Below are 21,641 nucleotides of genomic sequence, written 5' to 3' on the forward strand. Positions count from 1 at the left end.
TGATTGGACAATTGCAGTCTGGGGGAGGGGTTTAACGAACAGTCAATCAGTCAGTGCAATAGTCAAGCCAAATAGATACTTCTGTTAGAAACTTCACACATTTTCTTTCTTCTTTTTATTAATGTTTAATTTATTCTGAGGAGTTGTGATTGTTAGACATACTGATTATTGTTTATCTGTCTCATGCAGTGTAGCCGATTTCAATTAACTGTGCAGCAATACTCATGTGATTCATACCAATCAAGCTAATTTAATTTGATTCAAAAAACATCTGTGAAAATTTCATATCATCAAAAGATTGACAGTGAAAGAAACATATTTTGTAGGTGAAAATATGTTTTCTTGTTTTCTGTCTCTGCAGTGAGGGAGTCTGAACTTTCCTTTCTATGTGCTGTCGCGTGCTGGGAAGTTCACATTGCAGGAAACTGCAGCCATTTTCACCTCCGTGTGACTTTATTGCACGTGCATGGACACTTTTTCTTTGTTAAAGCAATCACTGCGCGCACACACACACACACACACACACACACACACACACACACACACACACACACACACACACACACACAAACAAATCATAACAGGTTCAAGCAAGGACTACTGAAACGTGATGCTGTACTCTACTCAGCCATGTCCCTCACTGGAGGATTTGTTATTCTGCAGGTAGCTAAGGTATAAGACCCCAAGTTTGAGAAACTGGCTGCATTTTTTTTTTTTTTTTTTTTACATTTTGTTGTTTTACATTCTGTTACTCTCACATTTCCATGTTTGATGTTGCACACATAAAGCCATGCACAGAAATTAGTAGGTATTCAACTCAACATAGACATATTGTTTTATTAGGTCATTTGAGTTGGTCTAAGGCTGGAGTTTGGATGATCTGAGTTAGCAGGTTGTGACTAATATTGTATTATTTGCCAAATGTTATAAAATAAAAGAATCAATATGTCATTATCTTAATTGAGTTTCTTCCTATTTCACTGATGTTTTAAGGTGTTATTAGGAGTTTGCCTTGTTTTGTTGAGACCTTGGACTGGGTTGGGAGCTGATACTGATGTGTCCTACAAAGCCCCACTTGAACATTGGTATTGAAAGGTCTCTTCAGGGACAAGGTTTTTATATAAATATGTTAAACTTCTGTCACGTAGTCTAGTATGACTACAGATGTTCTAATGTTGAATGAAGCAGACAAGTAGGATCAAAACATCCACTCTTCACTTTCTATGACTCCATACACAGAGTAGAAATGTTAGCATGTGTGCACCTAGTGTATGGAGAGCTGTGTTTGTCAACAGTCCAATCAGTCACTAGTTCACAGCAGCTGGGCCAATATCATGGGACGGAGGGAGGCAGGCGGCTTGTCACGCAAATAGATGACAGAGAACTGAAATGATAACAACGGAACAAGTGTGCGCGCATGCACACAGACACACACACAGACACACACAACACACACACACACACACACACACACACACACACACACACACACATACACATGCACCTGCCACTAGTGGATGACTCCCTTCTCTTGTTAATCAGTCTTTTCTAGTTGGTCTACTCAATGAGTGTTTGCCATAATTGCTCCAGAAGGATTATTTTCTAAGAAATTAAACTCATTTTAGAGATAATGAAGTGAAACCTCAAATAGTTCAGCATCATTGTTATGAGAAAAGGTGGGCGTGGAAATTGCGAGATGGAGTCGCATAAATTTCCAAGGCATCAATGGAAAACATTAAATATAGTATATAGTTTTTTAAAAACCTTTTAAATTATAATTCTACCAAAAGAAGCATTTTCTGGTATTTTTTCTTTTAAATCTGTTGTTGTCATTATGTTTTTTCACATTGGAGGAACTGAAATGTAAATCAGGGCAAAGATACCACTCCAGGTAGGGACAATACTGATATCAATTGTTTAAACACATTGGAGTGATGGTAGAGAAGTGAAAGCCCTAATCAATAATATGAGGTGATTGGTTGTTTTCGTAAGGAGTGGAAACTGCTGTAATAAACCTCATCGCCCTGACCTCAGTATCATGGATACTTGTAAAACAAAGGAGTTAATTTGTGCCATATCACAACAATGACTCAGGACTTGATATCAAGAAAGCTTTACCTAATAAACAGAAATAAAGTGTTATCAATTGCTCTATATGTTCCTGGGATTAGTGGAAGCATGGGAGTTAACATAATTGCACTGAAGAAGGTACGATCAACACCTGAATGTAGGAGTCATTAAACTGACCATCCAGTGAATTCTATTCTGCATGGAAGCATCTGCAGTTGTGTTCACATCATCTGAATTTGTTACCCATCTGTATATAAATAAATCATTTAAAACTTTGACAAATTGAAGTTATGGAGAAAAACAAGCAGTAATTCAGCTTCTGTTGTACATTATTTATTTTCATCATCAACATCATCATCATCATCTCTCTGTGGTGCAGAAGCAGAGGTTAACCAGGAGCCTCAGAGACAGAGTATGTTCTTGGAGGTGTTGACTGGATGTTGTGAGCCAGATGTATCTGAGCCCACCACCTCACCAGCAGCTGGATCTCTGTCTGTCACCACAGTGTCGTCTGCACACTGGATAATGCCTCTAGATCACCTGTGTTAACGAGCTCCTGAGACAATGTTAGCTCACATACAGTTAACACACAACATCTCCAGGTCTTTGCTGTACACCAGAGGGATTCAGAGTTTTGTCAAATCAATTCGTGAAGAGTTGACAATCGTAAGTCATCGTAGTTTGTATTAATTGGGACTTACTTTCTAAATCTGCCAACCTCGTTAGCAACAAGAATATGGGTTTTAAATGATGTAACTAAAGATATTTGGCTTAAAATACATTAGGTAGAGTTAGGTTGAACTGTGGCTCTCTTAAAGCTTGAACCAAATGAGCCAGGATATTTCAAACTGGGCCGACTGTGTTACAGGTACAGGAACAAAGAATAATGAACAAGATGATAATATCATGTGAAAAAATGTTTTTAAAGGTAAACAATGGGATGCCAGTGAATTCAGGAGTAAAGTACAATTCTTTATGTACAAAAGGTTTGTGAAGACAAACGATGTGATAGAGATAATCTTCACCAATCCAATCTTTGTTATTTTCAACATGTGTCTTACATTTATTTATTTTTTTCCTTTTATTTTCTTCTTCTTTTTTGTAAAATGATTTAATTAAATCTCTGAGATTAAAAGATATTAGAGATTAAAATGGGGCATGACCCCTCCACTTTTATCAACACCTCACATTGAGGGGGAAAAGATAAGAAAGAAAATAGATTTTCAGATACAGTGTTGAGTTAAATCACTCAAACATTTTCATTTATCTAAAATATACATTAGAGGGTTGAACTGGCAGCAGGCTGTCGCTGCACCTCTGCTGTCTTGGGGGGTTCAGGAGGAGCTTGATGAGGCCACAGTGAGTGGAAACACTAGAGATGAGGAGGCAGGGGTCAAGGCTGTTCTCAGGACAGACTGATGGACAGATATCAGTAGCTTTAGAAGCAAAAGCTGCGGTCTGGAGGCCATGAACAAGTTTAGGTGAAGTTCCTGAGACTGAGGACACAGGGCGGAGAAGTGGACTAATGAGCAGTTTGTTTACAGAGGGTTTTGCTCACAAAGTGATTAAAAAAATATTGACACTAGTCAAGAGAAGCTTCAATGTGCTAACAAGAGTTGGGATCATCTGATGGACATGGTCCAGTGTTGGAAGCTTTTTCCATTGATGTTCAGGAGCAGAGGAGACACAGATTTATGTTTCTTTGTTTTTGTTTTTACTCAGAATAAACTTCTTTGGTATGTGCAGATCAGATGAACTCTTTGGTCTGGCAGGTGATAGAGTTTGAAGGCAGTTAAATTTCTATGCTGAGCAGAGACATGAGACTTGGAGGGAGACATAAAGCAACAATAATAACGTGAGGCCGTGGTCCAGTTAACCAAGACAAAATAGGTGCAGTGGAAACACCGGGACAACTTCTCAGGTGTATTCTGCTGGATCTAAACTCAGGCAGAGTTTTATCACTGTGTCAGCAGGACAAAGGGACAGCAGGAGTAGCAGAGCGAAAGGACTCAGGGTACAGTTAACAGAGGCGTGGCGTCAGGCCTGTTCCAGGAAGTACCTGCTTGCTTTAAACCACAGGGGAGGTTTGCTGAGAGTTTGTGGTTGTCAAAATAAATGGCTGAGTGTGGGGGGAGTTTGGGAAGGCGACAAATAAGCTCAGGTAAATTGTTGGAGGAAAGACATCATGGGTGATATTAACAGCTGTCCGACAGGTATCAGCATCTTGATAAACTGGCAGACTGAGGAGCAATATAAAATTCTCTGAGCAGGAGGGACACCCAGAAAAACATATCACATCGGAGGCTTTAACGTGCCGACAGGAGGGAGACACCAAGCAAAAACTAATTAGGGTTTCACTGGTCAAACTAGGTCTGCAGGTGCAGAGGAGACAACGGAGACATTTTCTTGAACACTAAAGAATGTGGAGGAAAGGAAGTAGTAGCGAGCCATTTCAACACTTTTCATTGTGGAGGTAGCCAGAAGACACTTGGTGAAACTGGTGGTGGACACCAGCGTTGGAGGAAGCCTTCAGGTTGAAGAGGCGAATATTACGGTTTGAGAGGAGTTTGATGAAGCAGCAAGGAGATTCTAGATTCATTAGAGGATGAGGACTAGGAGGCAGCACTTTGTTCTGACTATTCACAGACACGTGTATCAGTAAAACCTGGAGCAACTGGCCTTGACTACAGAATTGTCAGGTGGAGGAAGGAAAGTTTTAAACGGATAAACTCTCCGTGGAGTACGGCGCAGTAAAGGTTTTTTCAAGCTGCAAAATGATAATTAAACATTTTCCGATGCAAATTACCTCTTGTGATGAGGTATGTCATTCATCATTAGTATGTAGCAACCACCTGCCGACAGCAACCACCTGAAACACCTTAGCAACTGAAAGGTGACTTCTGCATCGTCCACATGCGCAGGATAGCATTTAAAGTTCAGATGAATTCACAACCACCACCGCAAATCCTCTTAGGGAGGAAGTTGGGATGGGATAGTGTTCAGTTGTGCATACCATCTGAGTTTGGTACCACAGGGATTGTGTTCTCTTCCTGATCTTTCACTAACCTAAACCATTAACCTTAACCTCATACCTTGACCATTAACCATTACGTTCTGATTACTATTACTAATAATCTACTTTGTGTATAATGACTTGTTGGTCAAATACTACCAATAAAGATTCAAGACTTCATTTTTCTCATGTTTTTTCAAGGGCAGCAGACCCTGAGGAAGGTGTACCAAAGGGCAGTGATGGGTTGTCTCTCCTAGTCCCAGGTATCAATGAGCTGCCACCACTCAAGGTCATCATCATCTTTATAGTCATTCAGCTCTGTAGGATTTCACCTAAATCTGCTGTGAAATCAAGTCTTGCAATTTTTGTGCAAGAACATGCGGCATGTTGTTGTGCAATGTGCCTGCTCACAATGCCAACGCGGCCAGGTAGTCGTGGCTGTGCCTGCCTTAGGTTGTCCCCAAGCTCTGCAGGGGGGGGGGGATCTTACCCGTCATAGGCGAACCAGTCTTCCATACCTGCCTGCCTGTGTCTTTTCCCACACTGAACAAAAACACTGTCACAGTGTTCTCGCACGCTGTGCCTGCTCACAGCGGTGTTGAGGTCAAGTACTCGTGGCTGTACCTGTCTTAGGTCGTCCCGAGGTTCAGCAGGGGGATCTTACCCGTCATAGGTTGAACAGTCTTCCATACTCGACCCTTTTGGTTTTGTTTAACAAATGGAAACGTATCAACAGCAGACTTTAGTAGGATTTCACCTAAGTCTGCTGTGAAATCAAGTCTTGCAATTTTTGTGCAAGAACATGTGGCATGTCGTTGTGCAATGTGCCTGCTCATAATGCCAATGAGGCCAGGTAGTCGTGGCTGTGCCTGCCTTAGGTTGTCCCCAAGCTCTGCAGGGGGGATCTTACCCGTCATAGGCGAACCAGTCTTCCATACCTGCCTGCCTGTGTCTTTTCCCACACTGAACAAAAACACTGTCACAGTGTTCTCGCACACTGTGCCTGCTCACAGCGGTGTTGAGGTCAAGTACTCGTGGCTGTACCTGTCTTAGGTCGTCCCGAGGTTCAGCAGGGGGATCTTACCCGTCATAGGTTGAACAGTCTTCCATACTCGACCCTTTTGGTTTTGTTTAACAAGTGGGAACGTATCAACAGCAGACTTTAGTAGGATCTGAACATGCCTGACCTGAGTGGTGCAGGATCAACACTCATGAGACTCAGGATTCTCCCCAGTTGCCTCATTCACCTTCCTCAGGTGAAATATATATTAAAATTTAGGTATCTGCCCTGAAAAGACTGAGAGACCAACAAGCTAACTAGTCAGGTGGCCTGAGAGACCAGTGTCTAACTTCCTAAAAAGGACAAATTGCTGTTCAGTCACATGAGATTATGCAACAAGGTGAAAGGTGCGATGACCTTTGATCTCAAAGACTGTGCACTCGCCACGCTGAGTGGATCAGCCGTGAGTCATGGGACACCGGCTACACCCCACTTTGAGGGGTTAGATTAGTTCAGGTTGATTAGTTGAGGTTAGCCTAGGCTATGTTAAATTGGGTAAAGAGAGGCTAGGTGAAGCTACAAGTTAGGTTAGACTGTAACAGGTGAAATTAGGTTAGGTTAGGTCAGGTTAAGTTAGGTTAGGTTAGGTTAGGTTAGGTTTCAACAATGTGGGAAGCAATGAAAGTTTTGTCACCTTGGTCCAGCAGTTCTGCAGAGCCTCCATGTTATTATTTCAAAATCCTCATCCTTATTGTAAGACGTGTTTTTTTTTTAGAGGAAGTTCAGCTAATTAGCTAGCTCCACTTAGCTTTACTTTGTACAGTATTTAGCTACTACAAGTTTGGGAGTCCATGCCACATCTTGCATGAGGACTTCCCCTGTCTCCTCACTGTATTAGTAGTTGTAAAAAACAAAACTGCAAGATATGGAAGTAGGACTGTAGAGTACGTTACCTCCAGGAGTTAAGAGACATCACATGGTTTTTGTTTCTGGGTGTTACCACAGTGTAGGTTGAATAAAAACCATGTTAAATGTTTGAGCGGTGTAATGTGGTTGCTGTTGAGCAGTTGTTGTTGTTATGGAATGGCAATGCAGGAGCCCCTCAACAGCCCTGACCCTAACCCTGTTCTCCCAGTGTTCGGGAGCTCAGTGCGATAAGCTGTGTCACATGTTCTCCAGTCCCCAGGTTTCATGCAGCTCTGCAGAGCGAGATCCTCTACTGACAGGTTCTCCAGGTGTTGTGGAAGCACATGAAGCATGTGAGGTTTGAGTGATCCTCTGTGGTACCATGAGGGACTGGAGGGTTAACTGTGAGGTGTGACAGTGAATCAGCTGAAGGGGCGGGGGGGTCAGGAGAAGATCTCTCGATTTTCTCTTTCCTCATCCTCCCCTCGTTCCTCCTGCTGCCCCCCCCCCCCCTTTTCAGCTGAGCTCTCCAACACTGGGAAAACTGTTGAGGAGCTCCTGCATTGTCAGTCTAAATGCTGCATGACGCCAACCCCCGTTTAGTGCAGCTTGCAGATCTTTGCCTCCCCTTGCTCAGGCACGTGGACACGATTTTGTGACCTGAACGCTTTTTTTGCCTGCGAGTAAACAGACTTGGTCTTTCTTTTTCTATTTACCTCTCTGCGGGTTTTTATCTGTCTTGCCCTCCTCTTTTGCTCCCTCTCCTCCACCATTGCTTCGTCCTGGTCTAATGCCCTCAAGATTCTGAGCAGGCGAATCCTTATGGACTGCTGCCGAATCATCCTGTGCACCAGCTGCTGCACTGTGTGACCTGATACTAACATAAGAGAGGTTAGAGTCATGGGTTTTAATGAAGGTGGTGAAGCTCAAAACATTTTCACATTTTATGTTACTACATAAAGCACATCAGTAAATACCCCAGTCCTCATTTCTTTAAGCTTTTCTTTAAAAAGGCTGGTTGTAAGAAGTGTCTAAATGAGACTACAGAGTCGAACATGAAAACCGATGTACTCTCCAGTCCACCTTTACAGACTTGTTGTGTTTAAACAAACTATTAGGAAAGGCTTTTGTAGAAGAGGTCAGAAGAGCTGAATCAAACTACAAGTTGAAGTTTAGTGGTTAAGCTGAAGTCATGTGACCGTGGTGTAGTTGGTTTAGGGCCTAACATTAGCGTTTTACCTCTGGTGATTGTATTTAGGATTAAAAAACCTCTCTGATCCTTACACAATATGGAAACAAAACCATCTCAGCAATTTGGAGGGAAAACTCCAACATCTTCAACATGACACGGGGAAACATTTGTTCTTTAACAGTTCACTTTAGAAACTTATCACACTGTATGTGTTTTAATGTAAAGTTTAATCTGCAGAAGAGTAACTAGCCACTAGAGTGTTTTTTGTTAGTCATGTAATTAACATTAATTAACTTGCTTATTAATTGGCTTAATGTCAAACATGAGTTATAAGACTTTAAAGTGACTGTGTGTGTAGCCAATAGGAGGCGATGCATGCTTCTGTGTGAGTGTTGAGTTTCTTACTGTTGAGCGAGATGAACCACTCCGTCTCATACGTCCGGTTGATGGCTCGGACGACTTGGGTTCTCTGGCTGTTGATCAACCACATGTACAGTCTGGAGAGCCAGCTCATCTTTGGAGTCTCCTCCTCCTGCTTTTGTCTTTCTCCACTTTCTCTCTCCTCCTCCCTCTTCTGTTGCTCTTTCTGTTGCCTCTCTCGGATTTCTCTCTTCTCCTTATGGAGACGTTCTCTCTCCTTCTTTGCCTGCTTTTCTATCTCCTTTCTCTCCTTTTCCTCCTTCTTCATTTGCTCCCTCTCCTCCTTCCCCATACTTTTAAATTCCTTCTTCTGTCTCTCTTTCTCCTCTTTCTTTTGCCTTTTCCTCTCCCTTATGCCCATCTTCTCCATTTCTTTCCTCTCCTTCTTGCGACGCCTTCTCTCCTTCTTTGCCTGCTTTGCTCTCTCCTTTCTCTCCTTCCTCTGCCTCTCCATTTCCTTCCTCTCCTCCTTATCTTGTCTCTTTCTTTCCTTCTTCAACATCTTCTGTCTCTCCTTCTCCTCCTTCTCCTGTCTCTCTCTTTCCTCCTTCTCTTCCTTCTGTCTCTCCTTCTCCTCTTTCTCCTTTCTCTTTCTCTCCTCCTTCTCTTCCTTCTGTCTGTCCTTCTCCTCTTTCTCCTTCCTCTTTCTCTCCTCCTTCTTTTCCTTCTGTCTCTCTTTATCCTCCTTCTTTTGCATCTTTCTCTCCTCCTTCTCTCTCTCCTCCATCTCCTCTCTCGTCTCCCAGGCAACAACAGGCTGATCATATTTGCCAGATGTTACCTCGGCCCTTGGTCTGGTGGGACCTTTGTCGATGTTCGGACGGGATGAAGGGCCATCGTCATCCTCACAGGTGTAAAGATCGGACAGAAACAAAGGGCTCTCACCCCTTTGTTCAGTCTTATGTTGGGAAGCCGAAGGGCCGGGATCCTGCCAGGTGGAATCACGCGGGGTATTGGCATCGTCTGCCAGATACCCAGATCTCGCAGCTCTTCGGTTGCACTTCCTTCTTTTTAAGGAGGAGCACAAATCTCCAAGAGACCAGGGTCTCGAAAATGATGGTTGTACAGAACAGGACATTGTAGTACTCTCACTAACCGACGACGAAAAACTGCAGACACAAACACACACAACACAAACATGCTCAGCAGGTTCTTTAACTAAACTCTTACTCAACCAAAGTGAACTGAGAAGCATTTCTCCCATCAATACTTGACATGACTCTGTACATGATAAACAAACATGTAAAAGCTGCTGCAAAAGATGTCACTTAAAAAAAAACTTGTACTGCTGCCAAATGTTGTTACAGTAATAATACTAATAATACTCATAATTATAATTATAATAATAATAAAACCACTATTGGTGTTAATAATCTCACAATTAGTTCAAGATTTTTCAGCAACATGAATGATATTTTTTTCATCAGCAAACAATATGCAGGAAAAACAAAAAATTTAAATTAGAAAAAAGAATAAAGGAATCATACTTAGTCAAATAAACATTAAATAATCTCTGTGTTTTGTTTTATTTTATGTAAGAGAAACTGCACAGTGTCACAAGTGAAAGGACTAGAAACCGTTCAGTCGATGTGAATTTTGCTCTTGTGCAAAAAAAAAACGGACTAAATTCAGTCCAGTTTGAACAAATGCAACTGGGGCCACAATTAAAGCAAATGTTTGCAATGTAACTAATGAATTAAGTCATTTACTCAACTGATAAACACATGGAAAGTAAACATACTTATTCTTCAGCATGATACAGTTCTATTAAACAGATAAATTCAAGTTAAAACAGAAACATTTGGTCCCAGCTGAATAATGGTCTTACCTCTCTAATGGTTGATGTGGGAATGAGGCCAGGACTGTGTGCACCTGTAGATCTGCACTTGTTCCATTGTGATGTCACAGGCGGCAGAACAGCGGCGCGTTCTAGTTCTGCTGTTCTGTTCTCCTGCAGCGTTCCACGGGTGACACACATTCCTCTGTACAAAGGTCACGTGTTCGGCCCTCACAGAAGCTGATTGACTGTGATTTCATCCTGCTAGAAGAACAACATGGACAACAGTAAAAAAAAAAAAAAAACCCAAAAAAACACCCTGAGTTAATCAGTCTAATTAGCCAATCACAGTCAGTTGTGTGAAAGTTTGGGCAGCAACTGCACTTGTGTGCGTCTGTCAATGTGCATTTGTGCATGGTGTTAGAAACTGCCAAAGCTTAACCTTTCCATTTTTTCAAATATTGATCAGTAAAGCTTCAAACAAAAGTACTTCACTAGTCCTCCAACAATTGATCTACAGCATTGCCCACAGGAACCTAAAGCACCCAGGCATTAAAGGAATATTTACCACACTCTAATCAGTATGCAAAATCTATTACAGTTAATAATATATATTTATTCATAATATAAGTACTGTCATATTGCCCATATTAATCATATTTGGAACTGATTGCAACACCCTCACACAGTGGCCTCCACTCTCATTTATTCTCCATTTGTATGTGGGTCAGTGTGTAAAAGTAGGTAGCTGATGGAGAGCAGTTACAGTTGCAACGGTCTACAGAAACTTCGTTTTCCCCATTCAGCAAAAAATGTTGCAAAGTTTCTAAAAATATCGTAATAAGGTTAATACGATTCAAAATCTTCCACTGATTTTACTGGTACCCTCGCAGGTTATTCAGACTGAGTTTGAAGGAACATCAGACTGTTGGAGATGAAACTCTAAAGTTAACAAGGGGACAATATGCAATGACATTGATCATTTACAAGAAATGAAAAGATGGTTGCAGATTTAGCGAAATGCTAATTGTAGTCCTACATTTAACAAACAGACACACCACGAAAAATTACAGAATACAGAAAATACAGGGACCCAGTATATTGAAAGACAATGAGAGGACACTAGACAGCACAAAATACAGTATGAGGACACAATAACCACATTTTTAAAATAAATAACACAATAAGAACAGTAAGACACTCAGTGCATATTTCAAAGTGCAATATGAGTCAATAGCTACACTTAAAGGACTTAAAGGTGGGGGACTTATACCGTACACTGTGGTCATGCTTGAAGGTACAGTCCTTTGGGACCAAAGTCCATGAGGGTATCACAGACACTTTGTCTTTAGTGTGCACAGCTCTTGTTTATATATTTATATATTTATATGGACACTTTTAAAATTGATCTAACATGTCATGTTAATAGTTTTATTTTAGTTTACATTTGTTTAATGTTTATGTTGTTATTATCATTAGTTTTTAAATATCCTTTAGCATTAGTTAATTTTTTACCTCTTTTATTTCATTTTTTTTTCTTTCTTCTGTCTGTGGATTGTGTTATTGGTTTTATTATTATATGGTTTTGTGTTGAAAATTTGAAATTCAATTAACTTTAAGTCACAAAAATGGATGAATGCTGGGAGCAAATTTTCAGAAGTATAGATCCATCTCAGTTTTGTTGTTAACACTTTATAATGCATCCCACATTTTTGTTTGTAATTTTGTTGTATGAACCAGGTGCTAATGAAACATTTACTGATTCCTTGTGCTGGAAGAAAACATGACTATGGGGAACGAGGGAGTAACAACCGGGCATCGATATAGCAGCTCTTGTCATGTGGACACCAGATTTTCTGTTGAGGCACACTTACCTAATAACTGTCCCCTATAACTATGTCACTGTAATCCATAAGTGTCCACGTTATTCAGAGATTTGTAATGCTTTTCTTTGAGTTTCCAACCCCAAAACTACACTGTTCTCCTCCAGTTTGGTGAGTAAAACTGTCTATTGCTATAGCTGTCTAAAACTGTAGATTTTTATATCATAACTGTGTGTAATACTATATAGGATCAGCACAATCTTAAGACCATTTTCCCCAAACATATTTACAAAGATGCTTAATGTACAATGCTCCTCCCCTCTAAAATTCCCAATAGTTACTCCCTTTTTCATCACAGTCTTGTTTGCTTCCACTGTACTTTCATTAAATTACCAGAGGGAGTATTGTCATTTTTTTACGTGATTCATTCAGTTAATTCTGATTCAACAAAGTTTTAGTTCACAATTCATGAAGCCACAGTCTTCAGTGTTGCCTTTATGTTTATATATATATATATATATATATATACATATATATATATATTAAAAAAAAAATGGGAACAGTTTGACACTGAAGTAATCTGAGAAGACATGCATGAACTGAGCTACAAAAAAAAAAAAATCTTAAAAGAGTAAGGCTGTACTTCTCCCAGAAATGTAGTTTTCATACAGCAAGCACTAGGTGCCGCTACAAGACTGTGATGCTGATGACACAGCAGTCAGCTATAGCTTCCCATTATTTTGCTGCTGTGCTATCTGTGCTGTGCCAAAGCAGCGTGCCAACGAGACATCCCCGGCTCTCATGAATAATACAAGCAAGATGGACTTGGCTCCCCATCACTGTAGTGAAGCCCCTGATCTGTCACAGTCACCTGGATATGACATACTTGTGCTATGGGGAATAAATGCTTGGTTTGTCTAGTCACACACACACACACACACACACACACACACACACACACACACACACACACACACACACACACACACACACACACACACACACACACACAGTGAGATTCATGCCATTCCTCCTGTCACCAGAGGATGGCTCTGTCTTTCTTTTAACCTGCCAGGGGGAGGTTTGTTGTTGGTTTAAGTTTCCTTTTCCACAAAATCGACAATTAGGTTCAGTGTTACATGTGACCATGTGCTTGTTGTGCTATTAAAGAAGCTCTCCACCTGCCAACACATACAGCTGAAGAGACACAGCTGAAGGTAGGTCAAACATATTTAAATGTAAGAAGAATGGGGAGAAAGCTTTGTCTACATTGCTTAATTATATCACCATTTATATACAATTTCCTCTTTGAGCCTCGTGTTTTCACTGTTACCTGCTTTGATAGATGTTCTTTAAATGTTTTTTGTGAAGGTTTTGACAGAGATTCCAGTTAAAAAGATGTTGCGAGGAAGAGCTTGGATCCTGGATTGCATCCTGCTTGTGCTGGTCACATTATGTGATCAAGGAGTTCACTGCCAAGATAAACACAAAGGTATGTGATATAAAAGGAATCAATGTTGCATGTTTGTCATGAGAGAAGAATAAAATATATGGAGCCCTTATATGACAGTATTTAGGAAATTGTTATCAGAAATGTAGAAAATATAACTGATTTCATCTATGATCAGTTGATAAAATAAATAAATAGATAAGATTGTGTTTCCCTCTATTGTTAACTTTCACAATCTCATTTTACTTTATTGTATGTCCTTATTCGTGGCTTGGTAGCCTATATAGTTTAACTTAATAAACTGGTGCCTAGACACTCTCAGTTAGCTATATGTGACTGGACCTAACTATCGTCATAAAACTACACGAGCCAGTGCAGGTAATTGTCTCAGAATAGAGAAGGTAAAACCCAGGAGCACACTTTTTTTTTTTTCCATAAAGACTGATGAACGAAAAGCTGAAGGAGAGATTGCAGAGTTACTGAAGCTCGTGGAACAGAGGCTATCCCCGACGACATAGAAAAATATTCTGGCAAATATTTGGGCCAAATATTGTGTTCCTTCTGGCTCAGTATATGTCTGGCTTGGCCCAAGTCTGGCCTACAAACAGTGTGACTGTCAGATGCTACTTCCACATCTTGACCAATTCTGGAACAAACTGAAAATCTTCCTGGCTGTCAACACTGGAGAATAATAAGCCTAGATGTGAAAGTATTTGGGCCAGACTTAGGCCGACCATCCAGGCATGTTGGGCCAGAAGTTTCATTTTGTTATGTGGGACGTGATGTCATGACTTTGGCTCTCTATCTCACAACAATAGCCAAAGCATTTTTGCTGGCATGCTAACACTTACAAAGTTAGCTAGCTAGCTAATGCTACTTAGGTAGCATCACCTTTATTTCAAGTGCATGTTGTGTTTTGATCAAAGACCACAACGGGAATAACTTTATTGGGCCATAGATGTATGTGATTTAATCTCTCTTTCCTCATTGGGTCAAACAAACTAAACTAAAAACTTTTCAGTAATGCTAGTAACCTTTGTTAGCCTTTGCTAAGCCAAGCTAACATTCTGTAACTGTTGTGAATTTATAGAGTGAGACTTCAGTATGCCAACCAGTGAATGACAATACACAGTTACATCTGCATCCATCCACACACTCATTATTTTTCAAATCAAAACAGTCAAGTGTAATTTTATCAATAACAAACAAACAAACACTTCCTGAAATGGGCTGTTGGAAATTTTGACACCAGTGTTTCATTTATTGTTGATAGATTCTACACATCTGGAAGACCTGAGACTCGTTCTGGTTGGAAAAACTGGATCAGGAAAGAGTTCTTCTGGAAACACCATCCTTGGGCAAAGTGCCTTTAAGGAGGAAATGTCTCCTGAGTCTGTGACTCAAGAATGTCAAATAGGGAAGGTAAAAGATGGTGACGGTAACATTGTTGTCATCGACTCCCCGGGGCTGTTTGACACGAAGAAAACAACAGAAGAAGTGAAAGCAGATATTGAGGCGTGTGTTAATCACTCAGTTCCTGGACCCCATGCTTTTCTGTTAGTGATCAGTCTGAAGTCAAGATTCACAAAGGAGGAGAAGGCATCTGTGAAGTGGATCCAGGATAATTTTGGCCCAGATGCAGACAGATATACCATAGTCCTGTTTACACATGCTGACTTGCTGGAGGATAAATCTTTGAAGAAGTATGTAGCAGAAAGCGAACATCTACAAACACTGATAAACCAGTGTGGAGGAAGATACCATTCACTGATCAATGACCAGAGACCAAACAGAACGCAGGTCAGAAAACTTTTAGAGAAGATAGAAGAAATGGTGGTGTTCAATGGAGGAAGTCACTACACCAATGAGATGTACCAGAAAGCCCAGAAGAAACTTGAGGAGGACAGGAGGGAGGAAGAGCGAAGAAGTAGGCAAGAGGAAGAGAGGATCAAAAAGGAGGGAGAAAGGATTGGTCGGTGTAAAATGGCAGGTTTGGCTGCCCTGGGACTTTTTGGCGCAGGAGCGTATCTTTCCTCATATGCTCTTCTGACAGCTGGTGCAGCACTTGGACTCACTGAAGGTTTTAATTGCACTATGAGTATGTTTACTTAATTATCTAGCCTGTGACACAAAAATCAGCAAGAAGCAATACATAATGGCTAAACCTGAAACAAGTCATTTCTGGTTCACAGGAGCCTCTACTACGATGCCTGTTACCTAAATCTTGAGTAAATCATAACTTTCTCTATATATGTATGTATGGGCTAAAAACATTTTTCAATAAAGTCTGAAGCTCAGTTTAGTTCTCCTGGAATTCATTTATGATCATATTTTTATCCATTATTTTATTTCAAATTGAATGTGCTGAGAAGAACAAATGTGTAACTATCCAATACACTCTGAGCTGTAATCCTCATGTGTTAAACACAAAAAGTCACATTTTGACAGTAATATCAGGAAAAAGAAAAAGAACCATATTAGAAACATCTGTGTTTTACAAAGAAAAAAATACAACTGAATCAGTATTAGTAAGGTCAGAAGTTCTAACCTTTGGATATATTTTAGATATTTAATGGAATGAACTGAAATAGAGTATACTCAGTCCAGGCAAATGGATGTCAAAATGCTTTGATTTGAATGGGGGGAGACATCAACAATGGAAGGATGTGATGCACATTAGAGGTTTTCTTGTTTCCTCCATTTTAAACAACCAGGGTTCATTACATGGTTATAGCAAGATTACCTATGTTTATCAGTTAAAGAGCCTGAATGCTGTTCTCATGTTGTGATTGCACTTTTTAAAACATAGCAGCCATGCATACACAGATCTGTACAGCATATTTTGAGAGCTTTGGACAGTCCCTGTGGGGATGCACATTTCAGAAGTAAACTAAAGACAATACAAGGAAATAGGAAGCCCCCTGTGCATAGCCCAGGTTCCAGAAGTTTCCCAGAAAACTAATGTGAAAGTCAAGCCGCAGAGCTTGTCTAAGTTCACCACTCTGGCCTGGAACAGCGCATTTGGCCACCTGGGAACTGGAAAGGATAGATCCAAAGTGATGGCTGAAGGTAAGACAATCTATCTAACCTAATGTTGAAAAATAAAACAGAATTTATTCTTTGATTATTGTAAGATGTAACAAATCCAGGAGTACAAGAGTACAAGAAGGAAACAGAAAAAAATGTAGACCTTGATAATGATGTCAGTGACTAATAATCTATTTTCTTTTGTGTCTCAATGGTATAATTTCATATCACAGCAATACCGCTGCGAGAAAAGAAGCAGAAAACTCTACCTCGGTCTGATGGGTGGGGTCTCAATAACTTTGACGGTATGCTCATTCATTGTCTCTCTCACAGAATCTCAGTAACTAGACATATATATCTGTATACAACTTTCTATTAAGGCCTCTTAAGTTGAGGTAATGGCTTTATTAATGTTTATACATGGTTTATTATTGCTTATAGATCAGTTACAACTTTGCCAGATTGTGAAAAATCTCTTTGGGGTTTATTCTTCTCTAGTATTACTAGCTCTGTCTTGTAGCTACTCTTTAATATGTGGCTTATTTGGCTCAGCAGTGACTGAGGGAAATACACAGTCCTATATTATAACATCTATAACTGCATATCTAATGGCTTATTAGTCATGTAATTGTTTAGTAGTTTTTTTACTTTATAATTAGAGAAGTGTAGTTTTCTCTTTACTTTATTTTTACAGTAGAAATAAGAGTCTCATTTTTACAATGTGTAGTTTTCAGACACTTATTTTTACAATAAATATAAAAGTCTGCAGTTGTAAATGTCAGTAAATGGTTTATAAACAGATTTTGGGTCCAGCTGCTCTTTCTCAGATAGTAATTGGTTGCAGGCTCTCCCTGAGAAAATCTCACCAACACACAATGTGTGTATTCTTGAGGTCCAGCAGACACGATGAATTTATTAGATCATGTATGAAACACTTTCAAATCTGATCTTTTTAAAATATATTTTAATAATCATAGACAGATTGGAATTGGATCCCAGACTTCAAAATGGTGCCCATTCATTTGAATGAAAATTGCTCGCTCAGCGCACAAGCCAAAGCAGTTCTGGTGTTTCTAGGTTTGCTTCCTTGTTGTGTGGTCCATTGCACATGTCCATCAGTGTGTCCCCCACTGACCCGGCCCACAGGGTCCCCCTTGGTACATAGACTTTACTTTGTGATGACATCACAAACATGAAAATACCTCCTCTAAGCTTTAGGAAACTTAACAAATGTAAAAAAAAAAAAAACATTTTAGAAGTTCATAATAGAAAAAGTAATTGTTTACTGTTTGAGGTGTCTTGTAAACATTTTTACTGACACATCTTTTATAATGTTTTCTGGCCCTGAGTGGACTTATTAAGTTACCCCTTATTAAAGTACCACAGTTGGCCACATGATGCGTATTGGTAGTAATGCTGCATTCACAGAGTCAGCAGAATGGGGAGAGCAGGAAAGACACCCATTAATCAACTGAGTGTTGATGCATTATTATTATTATATGCATTATTCCAAGCTGGTTAGCCTTGTAGTCAAATCAGATAAAAATCCTAAATTTGCTTATTTTTTGTGTATTTGTAGTTTGTTACCAAGTGAAACGTGTCAAGCTCCGATAAAATGAGGTGAATCATTTATACTACTGTTAACATTGGATTTTACTTAAATGAAACTGTCAGCTGTGGTGCATTTTCAGCCATTCTGCCAATAGTTTTCTTGACTTGTTCTAATTAGGGTTTAAACTACCTGATATGACATTTGTTAGCTTGTCTTATTCCTTTTTCCTTGCCACAAACAAAATAGAGACCCACTTGTAAAAACATTGCTCCATGGCGCTACTAGTGGTCAAAAGCTCAACAGGGTACCCTTAAAGAGATAGCTAAAACTTAGTGACCCAAGTGGTAGCTATATATGTGGCAAAAACATGGCAAAAACAAATAAATAGATAAATGAATTCACTTTAACTTAACTTAATTTTAAAATTTTGCTCCTGCTGTTACAGCTCTGGATTTGTCTGGAGGCTTGAGGATAGTCCTGGTGGGCAAGACTGGATCAGGGAAGAGTGCAACAGGAAACACCATCCTTGGGAGAGGTGCCTTCAAAGAGGACCCAAGCTCTGCATCTGTGACCAAACACTGTGAGACAGAGAGCGGAGAAGTGGACGGGACTGTAGTCCAGGTGACTGACACTCCAGGTCTGTTTGATACAGGCATCACAGAGGAAGACTTAAAAATAAGAATAGAGGAATGCGTCAAGATGTCGGTGCCCGGCCCTCACGCCTTCCTCCTGGTGATCAGGCTTGGAGTGAGGTTCACAGAGGAGGAAAGAAATGCTGTGAAGTGGATCCAGGATAACTTTGGAGACGATGCCTCCATGTACACTATCATGCTGTTTACCTGCAAAGATCAGGCTAAAGCTGACAATGCTCTGAAGGAATGCAAGGAGCTACGGCGACTCTCAATTACATTTGGGCGCAGATACCACGCCTTCAACAACAATGATGCAGATGACCGTGTACAGGTCACAGAGCTAATCACCATGATCAAGGAAATGGTGCAGGATAACGGGGGGAAACACTACACTAATGAGATGTATGAAAAAGCCCAGAGGAAGCTGAGAGAGGAGGAGGAGCGGAAGAAAAAAGAGGAGGAAGAGAAGAAAGAGGAGGAGAGGAAAATGTGGGACGAAGAGAGGGAGAAGAAGGAGAAAGAGAAAGAAAAGGAGAAAAAGGTTAGAAAGAAGAATATACGTGTGGCTTCGGCTGTTGCTGTTGTGTTGGTGCTTGCTGGCGTGGTTATAGCAGTGGGAGCTAACAACACAGTGGCTCTGGCTCTAGGAGCTCCCCTGCTCGTCCTGGGAGTATTGGGCGGTATAGCTGCCATCTGCATATGGAAGGGCACAAGATGCAAACCTAACAGATCTATTCCGGTATAACTTTGTCTAGTAACAAGGACAAGTTCATCCGTCTGCAGTATGTGACACTGGAATATACAGTAGACGTATTCCAGATACTGTATTAGTATTACACACATTACTGTTTACTGTGTAGAACTAATCAGTGGATGATGTTGTTTTCTGGATTCTGCTGCCAAAGTAATAAAGTTTTGACACAACATTGCAATAACAGAACTATGTGAATTTAATGCTGACAGTAAACAAATGGTATGAAACGCAATACTTGTTTTCTTTTCAATCATTTAATGTTTGGAGTTTATAAAATCCACATCATGAGTTACAGATATTTTTTGGTTTATGAGAAACGGTTTGAGTCTGAATACATTATGTTAGTCATAATGATACAGTATATTGTGCTGATCTCATGAAGTTTGTAAATACATTTTTGCACAGTTTTCATTTTCATAACTTATGCGATTATTTCTAAAATAAAATACTCATACAGATGATTTACTGTTCCTTATTTAAACTATGATGTGCTGTTTGCATCACTTTATAATTAGTAACATTATGAGCTCACTTCCCTATAGAGGAAAAGAGAGACAATGGTAAGCGTCCGCTGATTGATGACATTTAAGTGAGGAAACAGTGGGACCCCTCACTACACTGCCATTACATCACTGCCAGCACATACCAACTACACTCGATTAAGACACAGGCCATAATATGGTGAACTGTTGATGTTTGATATCTATGTTTCAAATGGGTTGACCTTGAAGCAAAACCTGCATCAGCTGGAGCTCTCATTCACGTTTATCAGAAATAATAGAATTTAAGAGTTAGATACTCACATAAAGCAATTAATGCCTTTTATGCCTAAATGTTCAAGTTCAGTGGTTCAGCTTTATTGTCGTTGCACAGTACAGGACTGGAATGAAACAACTGTAGATGTAGCAACACTCACATTACACATAAAAATATATAGATAAATAGGTGAAATGATGTAGCCTCAAGTATTTTGTTAATTTTTTTTTATTGATATTTTTGACAGAATTATTCATCTACCATACAGATTGGTTACAAACTGTCATTTTGTCAAGCAACAAGCAGAACACAATCAAACAAACAAACAAACAGAGATCCATCATCACTGTGTTCGAATACAGTTGGTCCAGATACCACAGGTGTTCAGTCCATCAGCTCCATAGACACCAGTAGATATTATCAAAAGGTGAAATATACATAAACTGTCCATCAAACATATCACTGCTTTTCTAACTGAGAAAGAAATGTGCCCCAAACTTCATTAAAGAGATCTGCTCTCCCACACAGCCTATATGTCACCCGTTCATATGAGGCCATTTTACTCATTGACTGTATCCATTCATTAAAATTGGACATAGAGGAGGATTTCCAGTGGCATAAAATTATTAAACCCGTAAAAACCCAAATAAACACAAAGTGGGAGATTTGTTCAAATGTGTTCTTGAAACCTTATTCAGAAAAAATGCTATCTCTGTCCACATAGTTTCTGCCTTTTCACAGAAGAATAACAAGTTTACAAGAGTGCCCACTTCTTTTCCACATCTCCAGCATGTGTTATTGTCACTTAGTTTTAGTTCTGCCAGTTTGCAGGGGGTCAAATAGCTTCTATTGATTATTAAGTATTAAGTATTAGTTTTGATTTCACCTCCTGTGAATAAGTATGCCAAGTAGCTATAAGGTTTTTCCAACAGTCATCTGAAATGCCTTGGCCTATATCCTTTTCTCAACAAATTTTTTGCCCTGTCAACCATGGGCAATGAGAGCTTCTAATGTGTTCATAAAATTTTGATGCCCCAGTACGCCTATGTCTTCTTTTCAGAAAGTGATCCTGGATTCCAGTAATACAACTGAGGTTAAATGTTTTATCAAAAAGGACACAATGCCTAATTTGTAAGTATTTCCAAAAGTCTGAGGTAGACAGAACCACAACATCAGGGTTTTCAGCCACAAATCATCAGCATGTAAGAAGAGTCTGTGCTCTACCTCACCAGCCCCGACTCCAGTTATATTCATATTAAGCGATGTTTA

The 21,641-nt window shown here is 39.9% G+C and overlaps 2 protein-coding genes across 2 annotated transcripts; both read left to right on the forward strand.

The window, feature by feature from the left end:
* Positions 1 to 13,324: 13,324 nt before the first annotated feature.
* Positions 13,325 to 15,953, forward strand: LOC111229319 (GTPase IMAP family member 7-like). Its single transcript, XM_022755601.1, has 3 exons — positions 13,325 to 13,418; positions 13,573 to 13,693; positions 14,925 to 15,953. The coding sequence occupies exons 2-3, from the start codon at positions 13,600 to 13,602 to the stop codon at positions 15,761 to 15,763; spliced, it is 933 nt and encodes a 310-aa protein (XP_022611322.1). The 5' UTR covers positions 13,325 to 13,418; positions 13,573 to 13,599; the 3' UTR covers positions 15,764 to 15,953.
* Positions 15,954 to 16,361: 408 nt separating this feature from the next.
* On the forward strand, positions 16,362 to 20,039 carry LOC111229350 (GTPase IMAP family member 7-like). Its single transcript, XM_022755640.1, has 3 exons — positions 16,362 to 16,720; positions 16,912 to 16,983; positions 18,676 to 20,039. Exons 1-3 carry the CDS (start codon positions 16,711 to 16,713, stop codon positions 19,605 to 19,607), a joined length of 1,014 nt encoding a protein of 337 aa, XP_022611361.1. The 5' UTR covers positions 16,362 to 16,710; the 3' UTR covers positions 19,608 to 20,039.
* The last annotated feature ends 1,602 nt before the right edge of the window (positions 20,040 to 21,641 follow it).

The sequence above is a fragment of the Seriola dumerili genome, unplaced genomic scaffold (assembly GCF_002260705.1).
Source record: "Seriola dumerili isolate Sdu_G_001 unplaced genomic scaffold, Sdu_1.0 BDQW01000230.1, whole genome shotgun sequence".
Taxonomy (NCBI): Eukaryota; Metazoa; Chordata; class Actinopteri; order Carangiformes; family Carangidae; genus Seriola; species Seriola dumerili.